At 40.5% G+C, this 18,214-nt stretch overlaps 1 protein-coding gene across 2 annotated transcripts in view; it reads right to left on the bottom strand.

Moving 5' to 3' along the window:
• emid1 (EMI domain containing 1) overlaps positions 1 to 18,214 on the bottom strand; it is a 162,593-nt gene that overhangs the window by 51,529 nt on the left and 92,850 nt on the right. For both annotated transcript variants that reach the window (XM_036598627.1, XM_036598628.1), the window contains exons 4-6: positions 5,523 to 5,618; positions 3,511 to 3,572; positions 2,763 to 2,889 (exon numbers count right to left, since the gene is read on the bottom strand). In XM_036598627.1, the coding sequence (XP_036454520.1) occupies positions 2,763 to 2,889; positions 3,511 to 3,572; positions 5,523 to 5,618 (285 nt within the window). The remainder of the gene's footprint in view (positions 1 to 2,762; positions 2,890 to 3,510; positions 3,573 to 5,522; positions 5,619 to 18,214) is intronic.

Below are 18,214 nucleotides of genomic sequence, written 5' to 3' on the forward strand. Positions count from 1 at the left end.
CATAGCAGATACTAAATTAATAATTTATACAAGTTATTCAATAATTCACAGTAGCTACTAAATAACTAATTACTGAATAATTCATCGTAGTTAATAAATAATTCACAGTAGATACTGAATAATTCATAGTAGTTACTGAATAATCCATACCAGTTAATGAATATTTAATCATAGTTACTGAATAATTCATAGTAGTTGCTGAATAATTCATAGAAGAGCCTGACTAATTATTTGCAGACACGGATTAATTCATAGCAGCTGTAGGGAATAATTCATAGTAGAAACTGACAAAGAAAAATCAACATAAATGCAATTTGTTAATGTACCACAAATGTAGAAGAAAATCACTACGGATGTGATATTTTGCATCCTAGCAGCTTCCTTCTGTAGCTTCACCCTAAAAACCCACCCCAAAGCAGTTCGTCCTACCTCTAAGACACATCATCAAAGGATTGTTTTCCTAATCTTTAATCTGGAAAGGCTCACTCTTGAGACTGTGGCACCATGGTAGGATGCGAGTAGGCATGTTCACAACAGATGGTAACATTTTTCTTTTTGGCTGCAGCGTCTCTTTAAAGACTTCTGTGTGGATGCAGGTGTCTATGCCACTAGGGGTCCCGTGTGAAGAGGCCTTATATTTTTCATCGGGTTCTTTTTTCCTGTTTGGGACAAGCTCTCGACGTCCTAAAGCTATTCTGGGTTTGCTGGTGATTTCTGTGCAGTATGTAGGCGTATTTGGGTGAAAACGCTGCATTATGGGAGCGCTGTTCTAGGTCACGGAGACAAATCGCGCAGGGACGGGGGGACGGTGCATTGTGACGGGGGCTTTGCTGAAAACTGGGCAAGTTTTGATGTTCTTATTTCGCTGAGTGCGGTGCTACTATAACAATCTCCTCAAACAGAAACAGCCCACCCACCCACACATGCACACAAACCCAGCTTCAATTTCTACTAATCTTCTCTCCTCATGCCCCCCCCAAAACCCCCCAGCATCTGTGTGTAAAGATAAACAGGCCTGTGGGTGTGTTTCCCGGCTCATCACAATGGGCACCAGCAATAGGATTAGCTCCGCAAAGCTATTGGCTAATGAAGGGGAGAATGTAATTGGCTGTAAAAGGATACAGTGATGAAAAGGCCAACTGAAAACACGGCAAAAAAAATGCTAGTTTGGCTGTAGCCAAGCACGGGCTTGGGTCCAGACCAGAGGGAGGTGAGAGAGAGAGAGAGAGAGAGAGAGAGAGAGAGAGAGAGAGAGAGGCTGACAGAAAAGAAATACTGTCTATTCAGGCAAACTACACATGTCCAAGCAAAGTTAAAGCACTAGGCAGAAAACTGCAGGGCTATGTGTGAAACTACACCCTGTTCACTACACAGTGCGATATTTCACTACTTTGGGAATCTGCCACTTGGAAGTGTTGTATGAAAACCTACTGGAGAACATGCAGTGCACTATTACGATCCCACAAAGGCAGTGTACAAACTATGATTGAAGACAGCCACTACACACTGACTGGTTGACTTTGCCCAAAAGTAGCTAGTAGCAGTGCAAGTAGCAAGTACAGTGTGCAGTATACAGTATACTGGTACAGTATGTGGTATACAGTGTATAATGTTAGTACACTATATACTGCAGTATGTAGTATACAGTGTACATTGGTACAGTGTGCAGTATACAGTATATACTGGTACAGTATGTAGTATACAGTGTATAATGTTAGTACATTCTATACTGCAGTATGTAGTATACAGTGTATTTTGGTACAGTGTGCAGTATACAGTATATACTGGTACAGTATGCAGTATACAGTGTATATTGGTACAGTATGCAGTACACAGTATATATTGGTACAGTATGTAGTATACAGTGTGTAATATGCATTTATACTGATACAGTATGTAGTATAGAGTGTATATTGGTAGTACACTATATACTGGTGCAGTATGTAGTATACAGTGTATATTGGGTACAGTGTGTAATATACATTTATACTGGTACAGTATGTAGTATAGAGTGTATATTGGTGCAGCGTGCAATGTACAGTATATACTGGTATAGTATGTAGTATACAGTGTATATTGGTACAGTGTGCAGTACACTGTATATAGTACAGGTACAGTGTGCAGTACACCGTACTGATGTAGTATGCAGTATAAAGTATTTATTGGTACAGTGTGCAGTATGCTGGATTGGTACAGTGTGCTGTATACAGTATATACCGGTACAGTGTGCATTATGCAGTGTACAATAATAGTATGTAGTGTGTAGTATACAGTACTGGTGCAGTGTGTAGAATATGGTATATACTTGTGCAGCATGTAGTATACAGATACAGTGTGCAATATATAGCATAAAGTCCTGGTACAGTGTGCAGTATACAGTATTGTTACAGTGTGCAGTGCACAGTACTGTTAACAGTGTGCAGTGTACAGTGTACAGTATATACTGGTACAGTGTGCAGTATACAGTACTGTTACAATGTCTGGTATACAGTTTATACTGGTACAGTGTGCAGTGTACAGTATATACTGGTACAGTGTGCAGCATACAGTACTTTCACAGTGTGCAGTGCAGTATTTACTGGTATAGTATGGAGTATACAGTATATAGTGGTACAGTGCACAGTATACACTATATAGTGGTACAGCGCGCAGTACAGTGTGCAGTATACAGTACTGTTACAGTGTGCGGTAAATAGTATACACTGGTGCAGTGTGCAGTATACAGTACCGGTACACTGAGACAGAAAGAGAGTGAGCTGTACCTGCAGGGCCCTGTGCTCCAGGAGCTCCTCGAGCAGGTGGAGCCCCCATGAGGGAGGAGGAATCAGGTTCTTCTCCACCTTTAGACTGGGACAGTCTTTGCGAGGCTGGAGAAGAGAGGAGCTGGACCTGAGAAAGATAGAAATACATCACACACAAAGTTTGTACAAGTAATTGGAGATTATGGCACAGAACTCAAAGTCGGGTTTTACACTCGTTGGGCTCTCTGTTCTATCATTTACATTGTGTCAACATTTCACAATGAATGGACCAATAGGACTTGTCAAAATAACTGAAATAAATCCGGTTCCATTACATTTGTTTTTCCTTATTTGGCTCTTTGCACAATAACGAACGGGGCTTTATTGTTATTATTTATTTTTATTTTAGAATTTGTTTATTTGCTTTTTGCTTAAATGAGAGATTATTTAAATGTGTTTTTATTACTGAGCAAAAAACTATTCAATACCAGTCAATACAATCATATCAATAAAGATATCTTGATTTAATCTTAACTGAGGTAAAAGAAAGAGAAAGAAACAGACAGGAGCCAGAGAAAGAAAGCAGGTGAGAGGAAGGGGTCGAGGGAGAGGAAGAGATGGCGGAAAAGAGAGGGAGAGAAGAAAACAAGCATTGATCAAGAAAGTTGTGCTGAAGGAAACATGTTGGAACCGCTGATCTGACGTGTGTGAGAACAGAATGCCAGAAGGTGTGATAACGTAAAAACAGCCAAGGTGAGACAGACGTTACCTTTGCCTCCAGAGAGCTGAGCCGATCGGTGAGAGCTGTGATACGACTGCAATTCAGGCAGCCTGAGACACGGAGAGATAAAGAAAGACACTCAGAATAGGGTAACAGGATGTAGATAAGTGAACAGTTCCTTTCCTAATCAAGCTGATCAATAACTCTCACTGTGACCTACACAAGGTGATTCCACAATAGCCTGTTTGCATATGACACCACTTAATGTCAGGTTGTTGCTTATAAGGGAGAAAAATGCAAGAAATCAACTGAAAAACGCCACCAAAATGACCTGCGAACCTCCATCTGCAGTCGGGAGGAGCAGTGTTGTGTTTTGCACAGTTCGTCTGTGGGTGTGCACTGGTGATAGGCCCAATCCCATTTCTTATTTTTACCCCTACCGCTTGTTTTCAAGTGTCTCCTTGCCCCTTGGAACCAAGTTACAAGTTGTAGTGGTTGAAATCTTCCCTCTGAAATGGGACCCTCAAATAAAAAGAGCATCACTTCATTAACAGCTACTAGCGCTGCTCTGTAGGCGACCCTGCCAGTCTGCAGTGACAGCAGAGGAGGGTAAAGTTCAGCTCCTCACTGCTGGGCTTTAGTTACATTTAGGGCATCATATGCCTTCAAAGAGGGGGGCAATTATTTATTATCACCCACCCCTAATTCTTCAGTGATATGAAACTGAAGTCAGATATTCACCAGCTTCTCTTTAAAATTTTCCCGTTCCACCTTAAATGGTGCAGCAGTTACATTCTGGCACTTCAGGAGTCAGAACTGCTGGACTATTTAAGGTGGAACAGGAAATTTAGCTAGCTAGCTACTGAGACATTAGCATACTATGAGCAATGTTTTATGCTTGTTATGAAGAAAACAACCATAATACATTAAAACAACACAACACTAAGATAATACAGTGATTATCATAATATATATATCGAAAATTCTCACGTTTGTGGGTTTCTTTGGTCTCTTGTTCAGCCGTCTTGCCAGTTTTTCTTTTTTTCTCATAACTCTCTGTTTGGAGTCTCTGAAAAACCTCCGTTTGGAGGGCCATGTAGCCCCAACACTTCACCCTCCCCCTCTTTCTCAACAAGAATCGGGACACCCTACCCCTAGGAGTGAACACGCAAAACTGAGGAGTAGGGCTAAGTGGTAGGGGCGAGGGGTGAAATGGGATTGGGCCTTAGATTTAAAATGATAACTACAAGCAACACTTAAATCGGGGTTAACAGTTAAACAAAAGACACACAGACATGAATAACACCATGGGGTTTGGTGGAGAATGTTGGAGTTTGGGGGAGAATGTTGGAGTTTAGTGGAGAATGTTGGAGTTTAGTGGAGAATGATGGTGTTTGGTGGAGAACGGTGGTGTTCGGTAATAAATGTTGGAGTTTAGTGGAGAATGATGGTGTTTGGTGGAGAACGGTGGTGTTCGGTAATAAATGTTGGAGTTTAGTGGAGAATGATGGTGTTTGGTGGAGAACGGTGGTGTTCGGTAATAAATGTTGGAGTTTGAGTGGAGAATGTTGGAGTTTGGTGGAGAATGTTGGAGTTTAGGTGGAGAATGGTGGTGTTTGGTGGAGAATGTTGGTGTTTGGTGGAGAATGTTGGAGTTTGGTGGAGAATGTTGGAGTTTAGGTGGGGAATGGTGGTGTTTGGTGGAGAACGGTGGTGTTTGGTAATAAATGTTGGAGTTTAGTGGAGAACGTTGGAGTTTGATGGAGAATGTTGGAGTTTGATGGAGAATGGTCGTGTTTGGTGGAGAATGTTGAAGTTTAGGTAGAGAATGTTGGAGTTTGGTGGAGAATGGTGGTGTTTGGTGGAGAATGGTCATGTTTGGTGGAGAATGTTAGTTGTTTTGGTGCATGTTGGTGTTGGAGAATGGTTGTTGGCATTTGATGATGGATGTTAGTCTTTGTGCATTTGAATTCATAAAGCTAAGCTGGTGATGAAGCTGTAAAGACATAGTTTGAGGTCAGTGGATCTATGAGCGAATGAGGAAGGCGATTGACTCTTACTGGAGAGATGTTCTGGGGTCTTGACCACCACTGGCTTACGGAAAGTGGGCTGTTTCCTCACCGCCTCCTGAGCGAGCAGGTTACCGCTCGCAGAGCCTGCACACACACAGGAGGAACGGGAGCATGAGTTCAATTCAGCAATTCAGACTTTCACTGATTCAAATTCAATTCAGCCCAGTTCAATTCAGTTTGATTTAGTATGACTCAATTTAAAAAGGACAGTACAGGTCTGGATATTCAAATGTACACAGGATACGCTTGGATATCAGTCAACAATAACACATGGCAGCGGATTGACATTCAGGATAAGAATTTCACACAGAGTCAATTTTCAGGACAAGACTTTCACACAAACTCGTGCCAGTCTGAGTGAGACAAAGCTCCAAAAGCTAATTTTACTGGGAACAAAGCCCAGGGCAGCAGTGCACGAGGAACAAAAGAACATTTTATTTGAATTCCAACGAAGACAAAAAACTCAAAATCAAAACTACATCTCTCAGGATTCTCCAAGACTCTTTTTCTCTCCTTGATACATTTTGAGAACCATGTAGCTTATTTCTCAGCATTTGATTTAACGTCCAAATAATTATAGCACCAATTAAACAGGTGAATATATTATAACACTGAGCCTCAGCTAATTCTCTATGAAACCAGTCATAACATGCATCAAGATCACACCAAGACTAGAGGACAAGTCTAACCTTAACAGCTAAAATCAGTGGGCTCTCCTGTCCTGAAGACACCATGAACCACCCAGTTTGGTGTTCAAGCTGCTCTAATACACCTGAATCACGACATGAAGAGCCTGATAGCCACACTAGATGGCTGCCTCATTAGGATGGAACAAAAATCAGGCTACTGTGGACAATCTTGGAGTAATGTGGTTCTGAATGGAATGGAATGTATCCTGGGGTTTCAGTCATGTGATATTTCTGTTGTGGCTGCCATATTTGGGACTGAATTTCTGGTTTCACTGCTCCACATGAACGTAACTAGAGATGACCTTACTCTGGAAGAGAACCAAACGTCAGCTTGACAAAGTCGATAAAACAGGCTGTGATCCTTATACAGTTTCCCCTGAACTCCTGGTGCCACTTAAACTGGCGGAAAGATACCAAATTTGTGTTTTCCTGATGTTTATATTCATCTCATACTCAGCCCCTCTCCCTATTCTGGAGAGTCTCTCAAAGCATTTAACAGCACAGAAGCCCACCGGCTCTTCACGTCAGGGTGGGTAAAGGATCCCATGGTGTTGCATAAAGAGGAGAAAACGAGGGTAACAACACCAGTTAATTAACACAGATGTGACCAATGCTGGCCTTTAGATCACTTTAGCTGATGTTAACAGCCGAGAGATGAACAATCGTCCCCCTAACGGAGCTGCAGACAGCCGGTCTAACTTCACTCTCTGTTTCTGGAGATTTAAATGACGTTTGAATGGAGAAACATAAACGTTAAATATCAGACTGAATGTCGTGGGTCGGAAAACGACGTCGTGTTTCGACAGACGTGATTCTGTAAGTTTGCTGGTGTCATTCACAATCAGAAACATTCACAAGCACAGCAAATCGAAGGCATCGCACAGAGCAGTCACTACCTGATCCGGTCCTCAAAACAGCGGCGATTATACAGTGTGACGTCACGCAAAATGTGAGAACAGTGAATGTACAGTGAACGGCTAACGTTAGCTGGCTATGGAGCTCGTAAATGAACTGCTCCTGGACACGAATGCTCGGGATGTACAATGATATGAGATTCATATTGGTGTTTGTAGATTACTAAAAAATATTAATGGCATTGGACTGATGTTCAGATTAGACTTCAGACTGACGTCACTGCTCACTGGAAAGCAGAACATTTAGGCGATGCTGAGCTACTTTTTTTTTTTTGCGGTGGGCAGCCCTATCCACGGCGCCCGGGGAGCAGCTGGGGTTTGGGTGCCTTGCCCTTCAGTCACATACTGTCAGCCAAGGGGATCGAACTGGCGACCTTCCGGTCACAAGGTTGGTTCCCTAACCTCCAGCCCTCGACTGCCCCTAAAAACCAGCGAGCGGTTGCATTGGCCGGGAATCGGACCCGGGTCTCCCGCGTGGCAGGCGAGAACTCTACCACTGCACCACCGATGCACGTGGTGGTAAAAATGTCTTCTTTTGTTCATTGACTGCACGTGTAACCTTCAAGAAATGAATCTAGTCTCAGTAAATGTTCATGTATCATCGGCGGTCAGTTTTGAGACCCATTATGTGATTATATTCTCTCATCATTTGTAAGATTTTTATAGGCTAGATTTTTTAAGAGAAAACTCTTTTGCTGCATTTAAATTCTGGCAGCAGACAGACAGCAGCAAAATGAATGAACGCTGCTTTCAATGGACCAGCAACGGAAAATTCTGCTGGCGTACCGCAGCGGTCAGCGAAATGTTCCATTAAGAGTTCAATGGGCCTCATTCACCAATATCTTCCTAGGACTTTTCTTAAATGTGTTCTTGAGAAAGGTCCTAAAAAAGTCTACGTCAGATTCATGATGTGTTCTTAAAGCGCAGAACTGTTCTCACCTTTGTGCTCTTAAGTGTGTAGATTCTGTTCTTACCTAAGAACAAAACCAGTATAAGAGAACACTGGTGAATGTCAGAATCTTCATAAAAACTGCGTAAGTGGGTTTTAAGAAGACATTTTGTCTGGTTGGTGAATGAGGCCCAATGTCCCCAGCTTTTGCCGTCAACGGCAGTGATGGAATAAACTGGATGCTTGTTGTTGATTCTAGTGGTCAACACTCATATTTTGTGGCTTTAAAAGTTTTTTTATACGTAATCTACATTTTTGTAGATGGCATTCACTAATTCACTCTTGGCATGCAAATTTAAAAGAGACTTCAATTTATTTGGTAATTATTATGAATGTTATTTGTATTTTAACACAAGCTTAATCTACATATTAAGCTTTACGTTCATCTGGCCTAGTTCTGGTTGTCTTTTGGCTGATTTATGGCACTGTTGGCAGTCTTCTGGGAAAGACACGGGGGAAATGACGGTGTCTCTGCAAGTTCTGGCTCAGTTATGGCCTATAGTCAGCTCACATTCGGCTGCAGGCATCTGGGCCACTTAAGGCCTGGTGAGCAATGTTGATTCTGGGCCGGATCCAGCAGCCAGATCTGGGCCAGAAAAACTGGCGGAATCACTCCGGATCTGGGCCAGGACTTATTTGCTAGGCGGGTATTGTTTAATCCAGCTTTTCCCATTGTAATAAAAACAAATTCAAGTGAGTGAGCTTTTTTGGCGGCCAAAATGTACTTAAGTTAACCATAACCCTAAGAACAATTCAACCAGTTTGCACTGAACACATAAACAAAGTCATTCAGAGCAGTTTGGTATGAAATGTTCTAGTCTAGAGAAGCTTGTTGAGGCAGATTTGTTTACAGTGGTGGTGATAGGAACCAGACGTCCGAAACATTCAATGCCTCTAAAAGTTCCAGACGTTTATTACACAATATGGTTAGGAATGCATTGCTTTGGGCCTGATACTGGATACAGCTGGTGACTTCCTGTATAAACAAAAATAATGCATGGCCACAACTTAGTAAGGCGTGGGAACGAGACAATTAAGTCCTGGCCATGACATAGTAAAGTGTGGGAATGAGATTCTAAAGCATGGCCACGACTTAGCAAGGCATGATTGTGTTCCCACATCTTACTAAGTCGTGGCCACACATTAGGATCTCATTCCCATGCCTTACTAAGTTGTGGCCATGCGTTATTTAAATTTTTACGGGATGTCACCAGCATTGATACATAGGTTTGATACATAGGTTTACAGTGATTTGAGATACGGTTTTGCCATTTTTTGAATCCATTCATGGCAGAAAGTACAAGAAGGATGTTTTAAAGCAATACAGTCCGCAAAGAAATCTGTTTTATGATAATTAATAATTATATAATAACAATTATTAATAATAATAATTATATAATTTTTAAGTAGTTTTTGACCTTTCAGAGCCAAAAGAGTTTGCAAAGAAAACATATTTTTTCAGATTTATCGCTTTTTATCATCATCAACATTACATATAAAAGCTCAGAAGACTTGTTTAGGTTCACTAGTGGTGTTGGATAGTAAATAAAATGTCTATATTTGTGTTGCGACATCTGGTTCCCATCACCACCACTGTGAAGAAATCAGAGCTGGAAATTTTGCTGCAATAAAGGCCTGCGGGACAATATCTTGGGTGGGAGATCACATGCATGTTGAGAAAATCCGCAAAATTAATGAATAGACAAAATAAAATAGTAATGCATGAAATGCATGAATCACAGTCTTGCAGGCTACAGAAATGGCAGATCCTTCAGACAGTCTGGTGGCCACAGCTGTGGAAAGTGCTCTCAAGAGAGGAGAATACACAACAATAAAGCCAACTAAAGGCAAGTCTGATCTACGGCAGTCATTTTCTTTGTGGTTAGTACAGATGGAAACCAGCTATACAGGCCTGCGGGTGGGAGCGGGATGAAAGCTTGTGTCAGCAGGATTAGAAAACCAGTTCTGCGCCGGCCTTTACTCCGCAATGAACCATTTCACAGAAAACCACTCCGACAGGTTTGCTTACATCTCAACAATTGAACAATGCAGAAACTTTGATTACCCTTTGAGAGAAAAACCGAAAAATATGAGCAGATTTTGGGGTCTGCAGGACTAAGATGGAAATCCATAAATATGTAATGACCTGACCAGCACTTTTCCAAAGCTGCACCTGTTATATTTCTGACTTATGCCTCATTCCATAACACACATTTCTCTCAACTACGGGTCAAAATCTGCAATGTCTGAGATTCCCTTTTCTTCAGAAGGGCTGGGCCAAGTGAGGAGGAGATCAGCTTAGCAGAGAGAGGAGGGTCTCCACTAAACACAATGGCTTCCTTGTATTGTTCGTGTGGGTAAGGCCTTGTTTAAAACTCTTCAATCCCCCTCTTTCTCTCCCTCTCTCTCTCTCTCTCTCTCTGGTGGGTGGTTTTACTGTTCACTGGGTTGAATCAGATCTCACATGGCTTCAGTCGGCTCATGTGTCATGTATTAGCATAGCTAGCCCTGCTATTCCAAAGCGTTACCAGGAGGCCAAGGTCAACACCTCATCACTGGCTACAGACAGCAAAACCACTCGGCCAATCCGACGCTGCCAAATCATCGCCATGGCAGCTCTGTGACCAATGGCGAGGCACCTGCCTTGTTCTTGGGGCCTGGAAAAGGAATAAGCGCTGCTGTTGCCTTGATGTATGTCTGCAGTTAAGAGCGCTATAACAAGGCTGAATGCAAAAGCAAGACAGGCAGAGAGGAAAGTGCAGGGCTGAGGTAGTGGAAAGAAAGTGAACACACAAAAAAACATAAAAACACCACACTTTTTAGTTTTTTTTCCCATTTTTGCCAATTTTTCCATTGCTGTCATGTGACAACACCAGCAGCTGGGGTTCCTGCAACTTTGTGAACTAATGCTCGCTCTACACCATGAAGCTTTCATGCGAATAATTGGGTCGTTCTCCTTTTGGAGTGGGAATTCAGGCGGATACGTTTTTAAAAATATCAGTTTCTTTCGTCCCAAAACTAAATAATATTAATATGTCCATTAACATCTATTATCATATATGCAAGTAGGAGAGCTTAATTCCAAACATAGTTTACAGTCACTGGTGTTGTATGAATATGGTGTAACACCAGTGACGGTCACTCCAGTGACATTCTGGTTAAAACTGAGAATTTTTGTAAATTGGCTGACTCGTTGGCTGATCAGATGACCTTGTGTAACTATTTAAAATCAGTAATAAAATTATATTTGGCATTATTTTGACAAAATTTTAGTTATCCAGCCATTAAAACACAAAACACCGGTGACATATAGAAGTTTTGTGTTGCCTGATAAACAGAATTATTAATAAATTAATGAAATATAGTGAGCGTGTGACTCGCCTTCTCATGCCTTGAGATGCTTCCTCTCTGATGAGCCTCGACCCAAAGAAGCAGTTTAATAGAGCTGAAAATACTGTGTTAAAATGTAAAATAAGAGTCCTGATAACAGCAGTGACCAAAATCCCTGTGACAAATGATTTTTTTAAATAAAATACATATTTTTTTAAACTAGTATAATGTTAATGGTATAAAAAGTAAACATGAATCTGTTTTATATAAGTTACACCTAAAAATATTGTTTTATATTAAAAATGACTTCTCAAATGTTGAAAATTGGTTTTGTGATGAGCTGTTTTACAGATGCAGAGCGATTATAAAACAGGATAAAAAAAGAAAAATCAGAGAATCATAAGAAAAAAGTGTTACTTAATCTTAGGTCAGCTGTGTAAATGTACATGCTGACTTTTGGAGCTGTGTCTAATATTTTAAGCATCTTTTTAAGCCCTGCAACCTTTGTGACATGGTGTCCCACTCCAAATGGAGGATGACCCAGTTGCAGGTTGTGAGTTGCATGCAAAATCACTTCCATGCAACTTCATAGTTATATAAAGCAATTCAAAAAGTTAAGTTGCGAGCAATGCATTCAACTGCACCGCATATTAGTAGCTTGTATTTTTGATACATTTTTATTATCCTTGTATATTTTTTCAAGCCATCACTGCTGTCCTTTATTCTTCTATCTCTCTATCCAGGCTTCTTTGCAATATACTTGGCTTTTTCATCTGTTCTGTGTATGTTAAGCCTATGCAAATGTATGTTTAAGTAGCTTTTAAGGGTTTACTTGACGCCTCACTCAGTTCATTAAGGAGCACATCTCGGTCTGATCTTCTGTAATAATGTTCTTGCAACACTCTGATGGACAGTGGACAACGAAAACAGAGGTGAAACCTCAGATCCAGCTGTAGGCCTGGCTTTCTTTGCTGAGCTTGGTGGGCAAATAAAAACACAATTCCCAGATTTTTTGAAAAGGCAGTGGAGTAAATTACAATCAGACACTGGAACAAAGGTGTGAAGTTATAGAACTAAGAAACCTGCTGTGAAAGTTTCCTTTAAGAGCATAAACTCGTCCTTTGATTTACTCTGAACGAGGCAGAGAGGAAATTTCCCACTGAGCACGGCTCATATCAAAAGTCTGCTCTCACTCCAAATGGTCCTAATGCGCTCTATCTCTCTCTCTTTTTCGCTCTCTCTAATGAGAAACTGTAGAACAGACTCAGTTTATATCACAATACCTACATTTAGAGTCAGTTATTCATTCAGCCTAATGAGAAACTGTAGAACAGACTCAGTTTATATCACAATACCTACATTTAGAGTCAGTTATTCATTCAGCCTAATGAGAAACTGTAGAACAGACTCAGTTTATATCACAATACCTACATTTAGAGTCAGTTATTCATTCAGCCTAATGAGAAACTGTAGAACAGACTCAGTTTATATCACAATACCTACATTTAGAGTCAGTTATTCATTCAACCTAATGAGAAACTGTAGAACAGACTCAGTTTATATCACAATACCTACATTTAGAGCCGGTTATTCGTTCAGCCTAATGAGAAACTGTAGAACAGACTCAGTTTATATCACAATACCTACATTTAGAGCCGGTTATTCATTCAGCCTAATGAGAAACTGTAGAACAGACTCAGTTTATATCACAATACCTACATTTAGAGTCAGTTATTCATTCAGCCTAATGAGAAACTGTAGAACAGACTCAGTTTATATCACAATACCTACATTTAGAGTCAGTTATTCATTCAACCTAATGAGAAACTGTAGAACAGACTCAGTTTATATCACAATACCTACATTTAGAGTAAGTTATTCATTCAGCCTAATGAGAAACTGTAGAACAGACTCAGTTTATATCACAATACCTACATTTAGAGTCGGTTATTCATTCAGCCTAATGAGAAACTTCAGAACACGACTGGTTTTTAGTACCACTGTCCACACACACCTCTCTCTTGCGCTCCAACAACCTCCTTGTTCGTCCTCTGAATGAGTCTGCCCTCTCACCCTGTGTGTTCGGGGTCAGGGTCAGCGGTTTCATCAACACTGTTTTATTAGTCCAGCTTCTCCCTCAGAGACACTCACACAGCAGAGACTACAGTGACTTCAACACCAGTGATGAAATTCCACCCTCCACACACACTTCAGCTCAGGGCAGGGGTGTGTGTGTGTGTGTGTGCGTGTGTGTGTGTGTGTGTGTGTGTGTGTGTGTGTGTGTGTGTGTTTGTTTTTGTATATTTTCAGGACAAAAATGCTCCTGACTTTGTATGAAATTGAGAGTCAAGAGTTAAATTGTTCTAACCTGCAGAACCAATAAACTGCTTCTGACTTTATAAATGTTTTTTCTTTCAGAAAAGCTCCATGTTTCATTTTTTTATGTTCTTTATGATCCTGAGGTTAAATATAGGTACTTAAACATATGAGGCAAGTTATATATCGTTGTTGTCGGAAGAAAACCTCCAAAATGGTAACTTTACAGGAGAAGGAAAAAACCTACTTTAATTTTAATGCAAGTCAATGGAACCAGAGTTAGTGGAACAGTCATTTTACTTCATTTCTTTTGGTCCATTCATCATGAAATTTATATACAATGTAAAGGGTAACAGGTATTTTCAAATTATGTCAAAAACCGAAAAACAGCAAAAATGGAGATACGGGGTTTCTTCCAACAACAGCGATATATATATATATATATATATATATATATATATATATATATGTAAAGGTACTTATAGGTACTGTATACTGTGGGTATGTACATTTACACAGTTGATCTAAGATTAAATAACACTTTTCTCTTATGATTCTCTGATTTTTCTTTTTTTATCATGTTTCATCGTCGCTCTGCATCTGTAAAACAGCTCATCACAAAACCAATTTTCAACATTTGAGAAACCATTTTTAATATAAAACATTTTTTTTAAGGGTTTAACATAGGAATTTGTATAAAACAGATTCATGTTTACTTTTTATATCATTAACGTTATACTACATTTAAAAATATGTATTTTATTTTAAAAATTCATTTGTCACAGAGATTTTGGTCACTGCTGTTATCAGGACTCTTATTTTACATTTTAACACAGTATTTTCAGCTCTATTAAACTGCTTCTTTGGGTCGAGGCTCATCAGAGAGGAAGCATCTCAAGGCATGAGAAGGCGAGTCACACTCACTCACTATATTTCATTAATTTATTAATAATTTTATTTATCAGGCAGCACAAAACTTCTGTGTGTCACCGGTGTTTTGTGCTTTAATGGCTGGGTAACTAAATGTTTGTCAAAATAATGCCATAAATATCATTTTTATTACTGATTTTAAATAGTTACACAAGGTCAGCTGATCAGCCAACGAGTCAGCCAATTTACAGAATCATCAGTTTTAACCAGAACGTCACTGGTGTTACACCATATTCATACAACACCAGTGACTGTAAACTATGTTTGGAATTAAGCTCTCATTTCTGCATATATGATAATAGATGATGTTAATGGACATATTAAGATTATTTAGTTTTGGGATGAAAGAAATTCATTTTTTAAAATTGTACCTGAATTCCCACTCCAAATGGAGAACGGGGGGGGGAGGGTGTGGGGGGGGGGTGTTCCCGAACACATACTGTAAAGGCTCATGGGAATAAACCCACATATCAGTGCTCACACAGTGTCACCTGTCAGCAACACTAATGGAGAAACACTTTAAACAGGGCTGATATAATCAGATATAATACACCCCGAGCCTGCAGGCTCCTCTCATCATTAGAAGGTTTACAGTTGCAGATGTTTGCGCATCTGTGTGTACTTGTGTGTGTCCGTTTTTCAGACGATAATCCCACGTAATATGGACGTCCAGATGTGTTTACTCGAGTAAGTGTGGGCGCAAAACTGTTTGACAGTCTGATCGTTAAACATCACAACACCGACGGCCAAAACAACACTGTTTACTATGCGCTCTGTTCGCAGACGCAGCGCAGCCTGATACACCTCAGCCAGCTGTGTTTGAGTGCACAGTCGGGTCAGAGTGCTTTGGAAAAGTAGCAAATGCTCAGGTCTGGTTCTCACAGCCGCCTCCCTCTTTTAAGAGAGTTTACCTGCATTTCCTCCTGCTTAAGTTTTACTCCTTTCACTGCCTCAAGTCGGTTTTAAACAGAGGTGGGAACAAGTCACTAAGTTGCAAGTAACAGGTAAGTCTCAAGTCTCCACACGCAAAGCCCGAGTCAAGTCCCAAGTCAAGATAGTCGAATCTCGATTCAAGTCCCGAGTCAGTGAAGGCGAGTCTCAAGTCAATAGTCCTAATCTTCGAGTCCTAAATAAGTCAGTCTGCCTTCCTCAGCTAATTTAAGGCCACAACACTGAATAATGGAAACAGTACTGTGGCCTTTAATGACAGCATGTTAGCAGCGTATGGCTGTATATTAATTTATTATTATTATTATTTTTTCACGCTTCCAATGCAAAGAACCCTTTAGGCATGCTCTTTGAGTGTTCATGGTTCTATGGTTCTATATAGAACCATTATCTTTACTAAAGAAGCCTTGAAGAACCATCTTTTTAAGAGTGTAGCTCTCCAGGTCCAGGGTTGAAGACCACCGCTCTAAGCTGAACACTGTAGCGTTCTATGCCATTGAAGGAGACACCAAAAAGGGTTCTCCTAATGTTACGAAGCTTGTCTCAATAGAAGAACCCTTTTTGGTGACAGGCAGAATCCTTTGTAAAAATGTCCTATATAGAACCATCTACAGCACATTCTCCATCAATCTGAAGAACCTTTAAACATGCAAATGATTCTTTGAGTGTTCTTGGTTCTATATAGAGCCATTGTCTTTAATAAAGAACCCTTGAAGAACCATCTTTTTAAGAGTGTAGCTCTCCAGGTCCAGAGTTGAAGACCACCACTCTAAGCTGAATAGTGCACTAAATGCTGTTGAAGAAGGCACTAAAAGGGTTCTTCTAATGTTACAAAGCTTGTATCAATAGAAGAACCCTTTTTGGTGACATGCAGAACCCTTTTTAAAAATGTCCTATATAGAACCATCTACAGCACATTCTCCATCAACTTGAAGAACGCTTTAATCATGCAAAGGGTTCTTTGAGTACTCATGGTTCTATATAGAACCATTGTCTTTACTAAAGAACCCTTGAAGAACCATCTTTTTAAAAGTGCAGCTCTCCAGGTCCAGGGTTAGATACCACTGTTCTAAGCTGAATACTGTAGCGTTCTACGCCGTTGAAGAAGGCACTAAAAAGGGTTCTCCTAATGTTACAAAGCTTGTCTCAATAAAAGCACCCTTTTTGGTGCCACATAGAACCATTTTCGAAAACGTTCTATATAGAACCATTTACAGCATCTTCTCCATCCACCTGAAGAACACTTTCATGATGCAAATGGTTCATTGAGTGTTCATGGTTCTATATAGAACCATTGTCAGCGTTCTACGCTGTTGAAGACGACATTTTCTCGCAGAAGTTGTTGTGCTTTATTTGAAGTATTTGGCCACAGCCAGGCCTCACACACAGAGCTCGCTCTTAGATTAGCTACGTTCCTCTACGAGAACCCAGAAACAGGCTAACACGCCTTCAAAATAAGAGTCCTTGCAAAATAACCCAGAAAATAAACACTAGGAAACAATCACTGTAAATTTAACATGCTGAACATTTTGTGAACACACTACAATGCAGTTCTTACAATCTCATAATGAGAAATAAAACCCATATAGAGTGTATATGATTTACTCAGCGAGGCGCGCTGTGGGCCTCACTGCGGCTGAGTTTGTTCAAGTTTGTTTCTTGTAGAGTCATTACTGGTTCAAGGTCAGTCCTCCACACTGCTCTTGCACTGAAAATCTGCCCAACCACAAACTGGACTCAGAAATGATCCAGCTTATATCATGAACATGAAGACATACTGAGTCAAATGGAAGAGCCAGATATCTTTATGCTCTCTCTCTCTCTCTCTCTGTGTGTCTATCTTTCATTTTCCTGCCTCTCTCTTTCTCAATCTTGCTCGTTCTCTGTTCCTCTCTGTCTCTCTCTTTTACTCTGGCTTGTGAGAGAGTTCACTGTGAGAGCCAACAACGAGCAAAAAAAACAACTAATGCCAAATAAATACCAAAAAACACCATCAAACACCAACAAATACCACCAAACACCACCAAACACCAACAAATGCCAACAAACGCCAGCAAATACCGACAAACACCACCAAACACCATCAAACACCAGCAAATACCAACAAAGAGCAAGAAACACCAACAAATACCAATAAACACCACCAAACACCAACAAATGCCAGCAAATGCCAACAACCACCACCAAATGCCAGTAAAGGCCAACGAAGAGCAACAAATACCAACAAATACCAACAAACGGCATCCAATACCAACCAACACCACCAAACACCAACAAATGCAAACAAATGCCAGCAAACACCACCAATGTCAGCAAATGCCAACAACCACCACCAAATGCCAGTAAAGGCCAACGAAGAGCAACAAATACCAACAAATACCAACAAACGGCAGCCCATACCAACAAACACCACCAAACACCAACAAATGCCAACAAATGCCAGCAAATGCCAACAAACACCACCAAACACCAACAAACACCACCAAATGCCAGCAAAGGCCAACAAAGAGCAATGAACACCAACAAATGCCAACAAACAGTAGCAAACACCAACAAACACCACCAAACACCAACAAATGCCAACAAACGCCAGCAAAGGCCAAC

Source organism: Colossoma macropomum, unplaced genomic scaffold (assembly GCF_904425465.1).
Source record: "Colossoma macropomum unplaced genomic scaffold, Colossoma_macropomum, whole genome shotgun sequence".
NCBI classification, from domain to species: domain Eukaryota; kingdom Metazoa; phylum Chordata; class Actinopteri; order Characiformes; family Serrasalmidae; genus Colossoma; species Colossoma macropomum.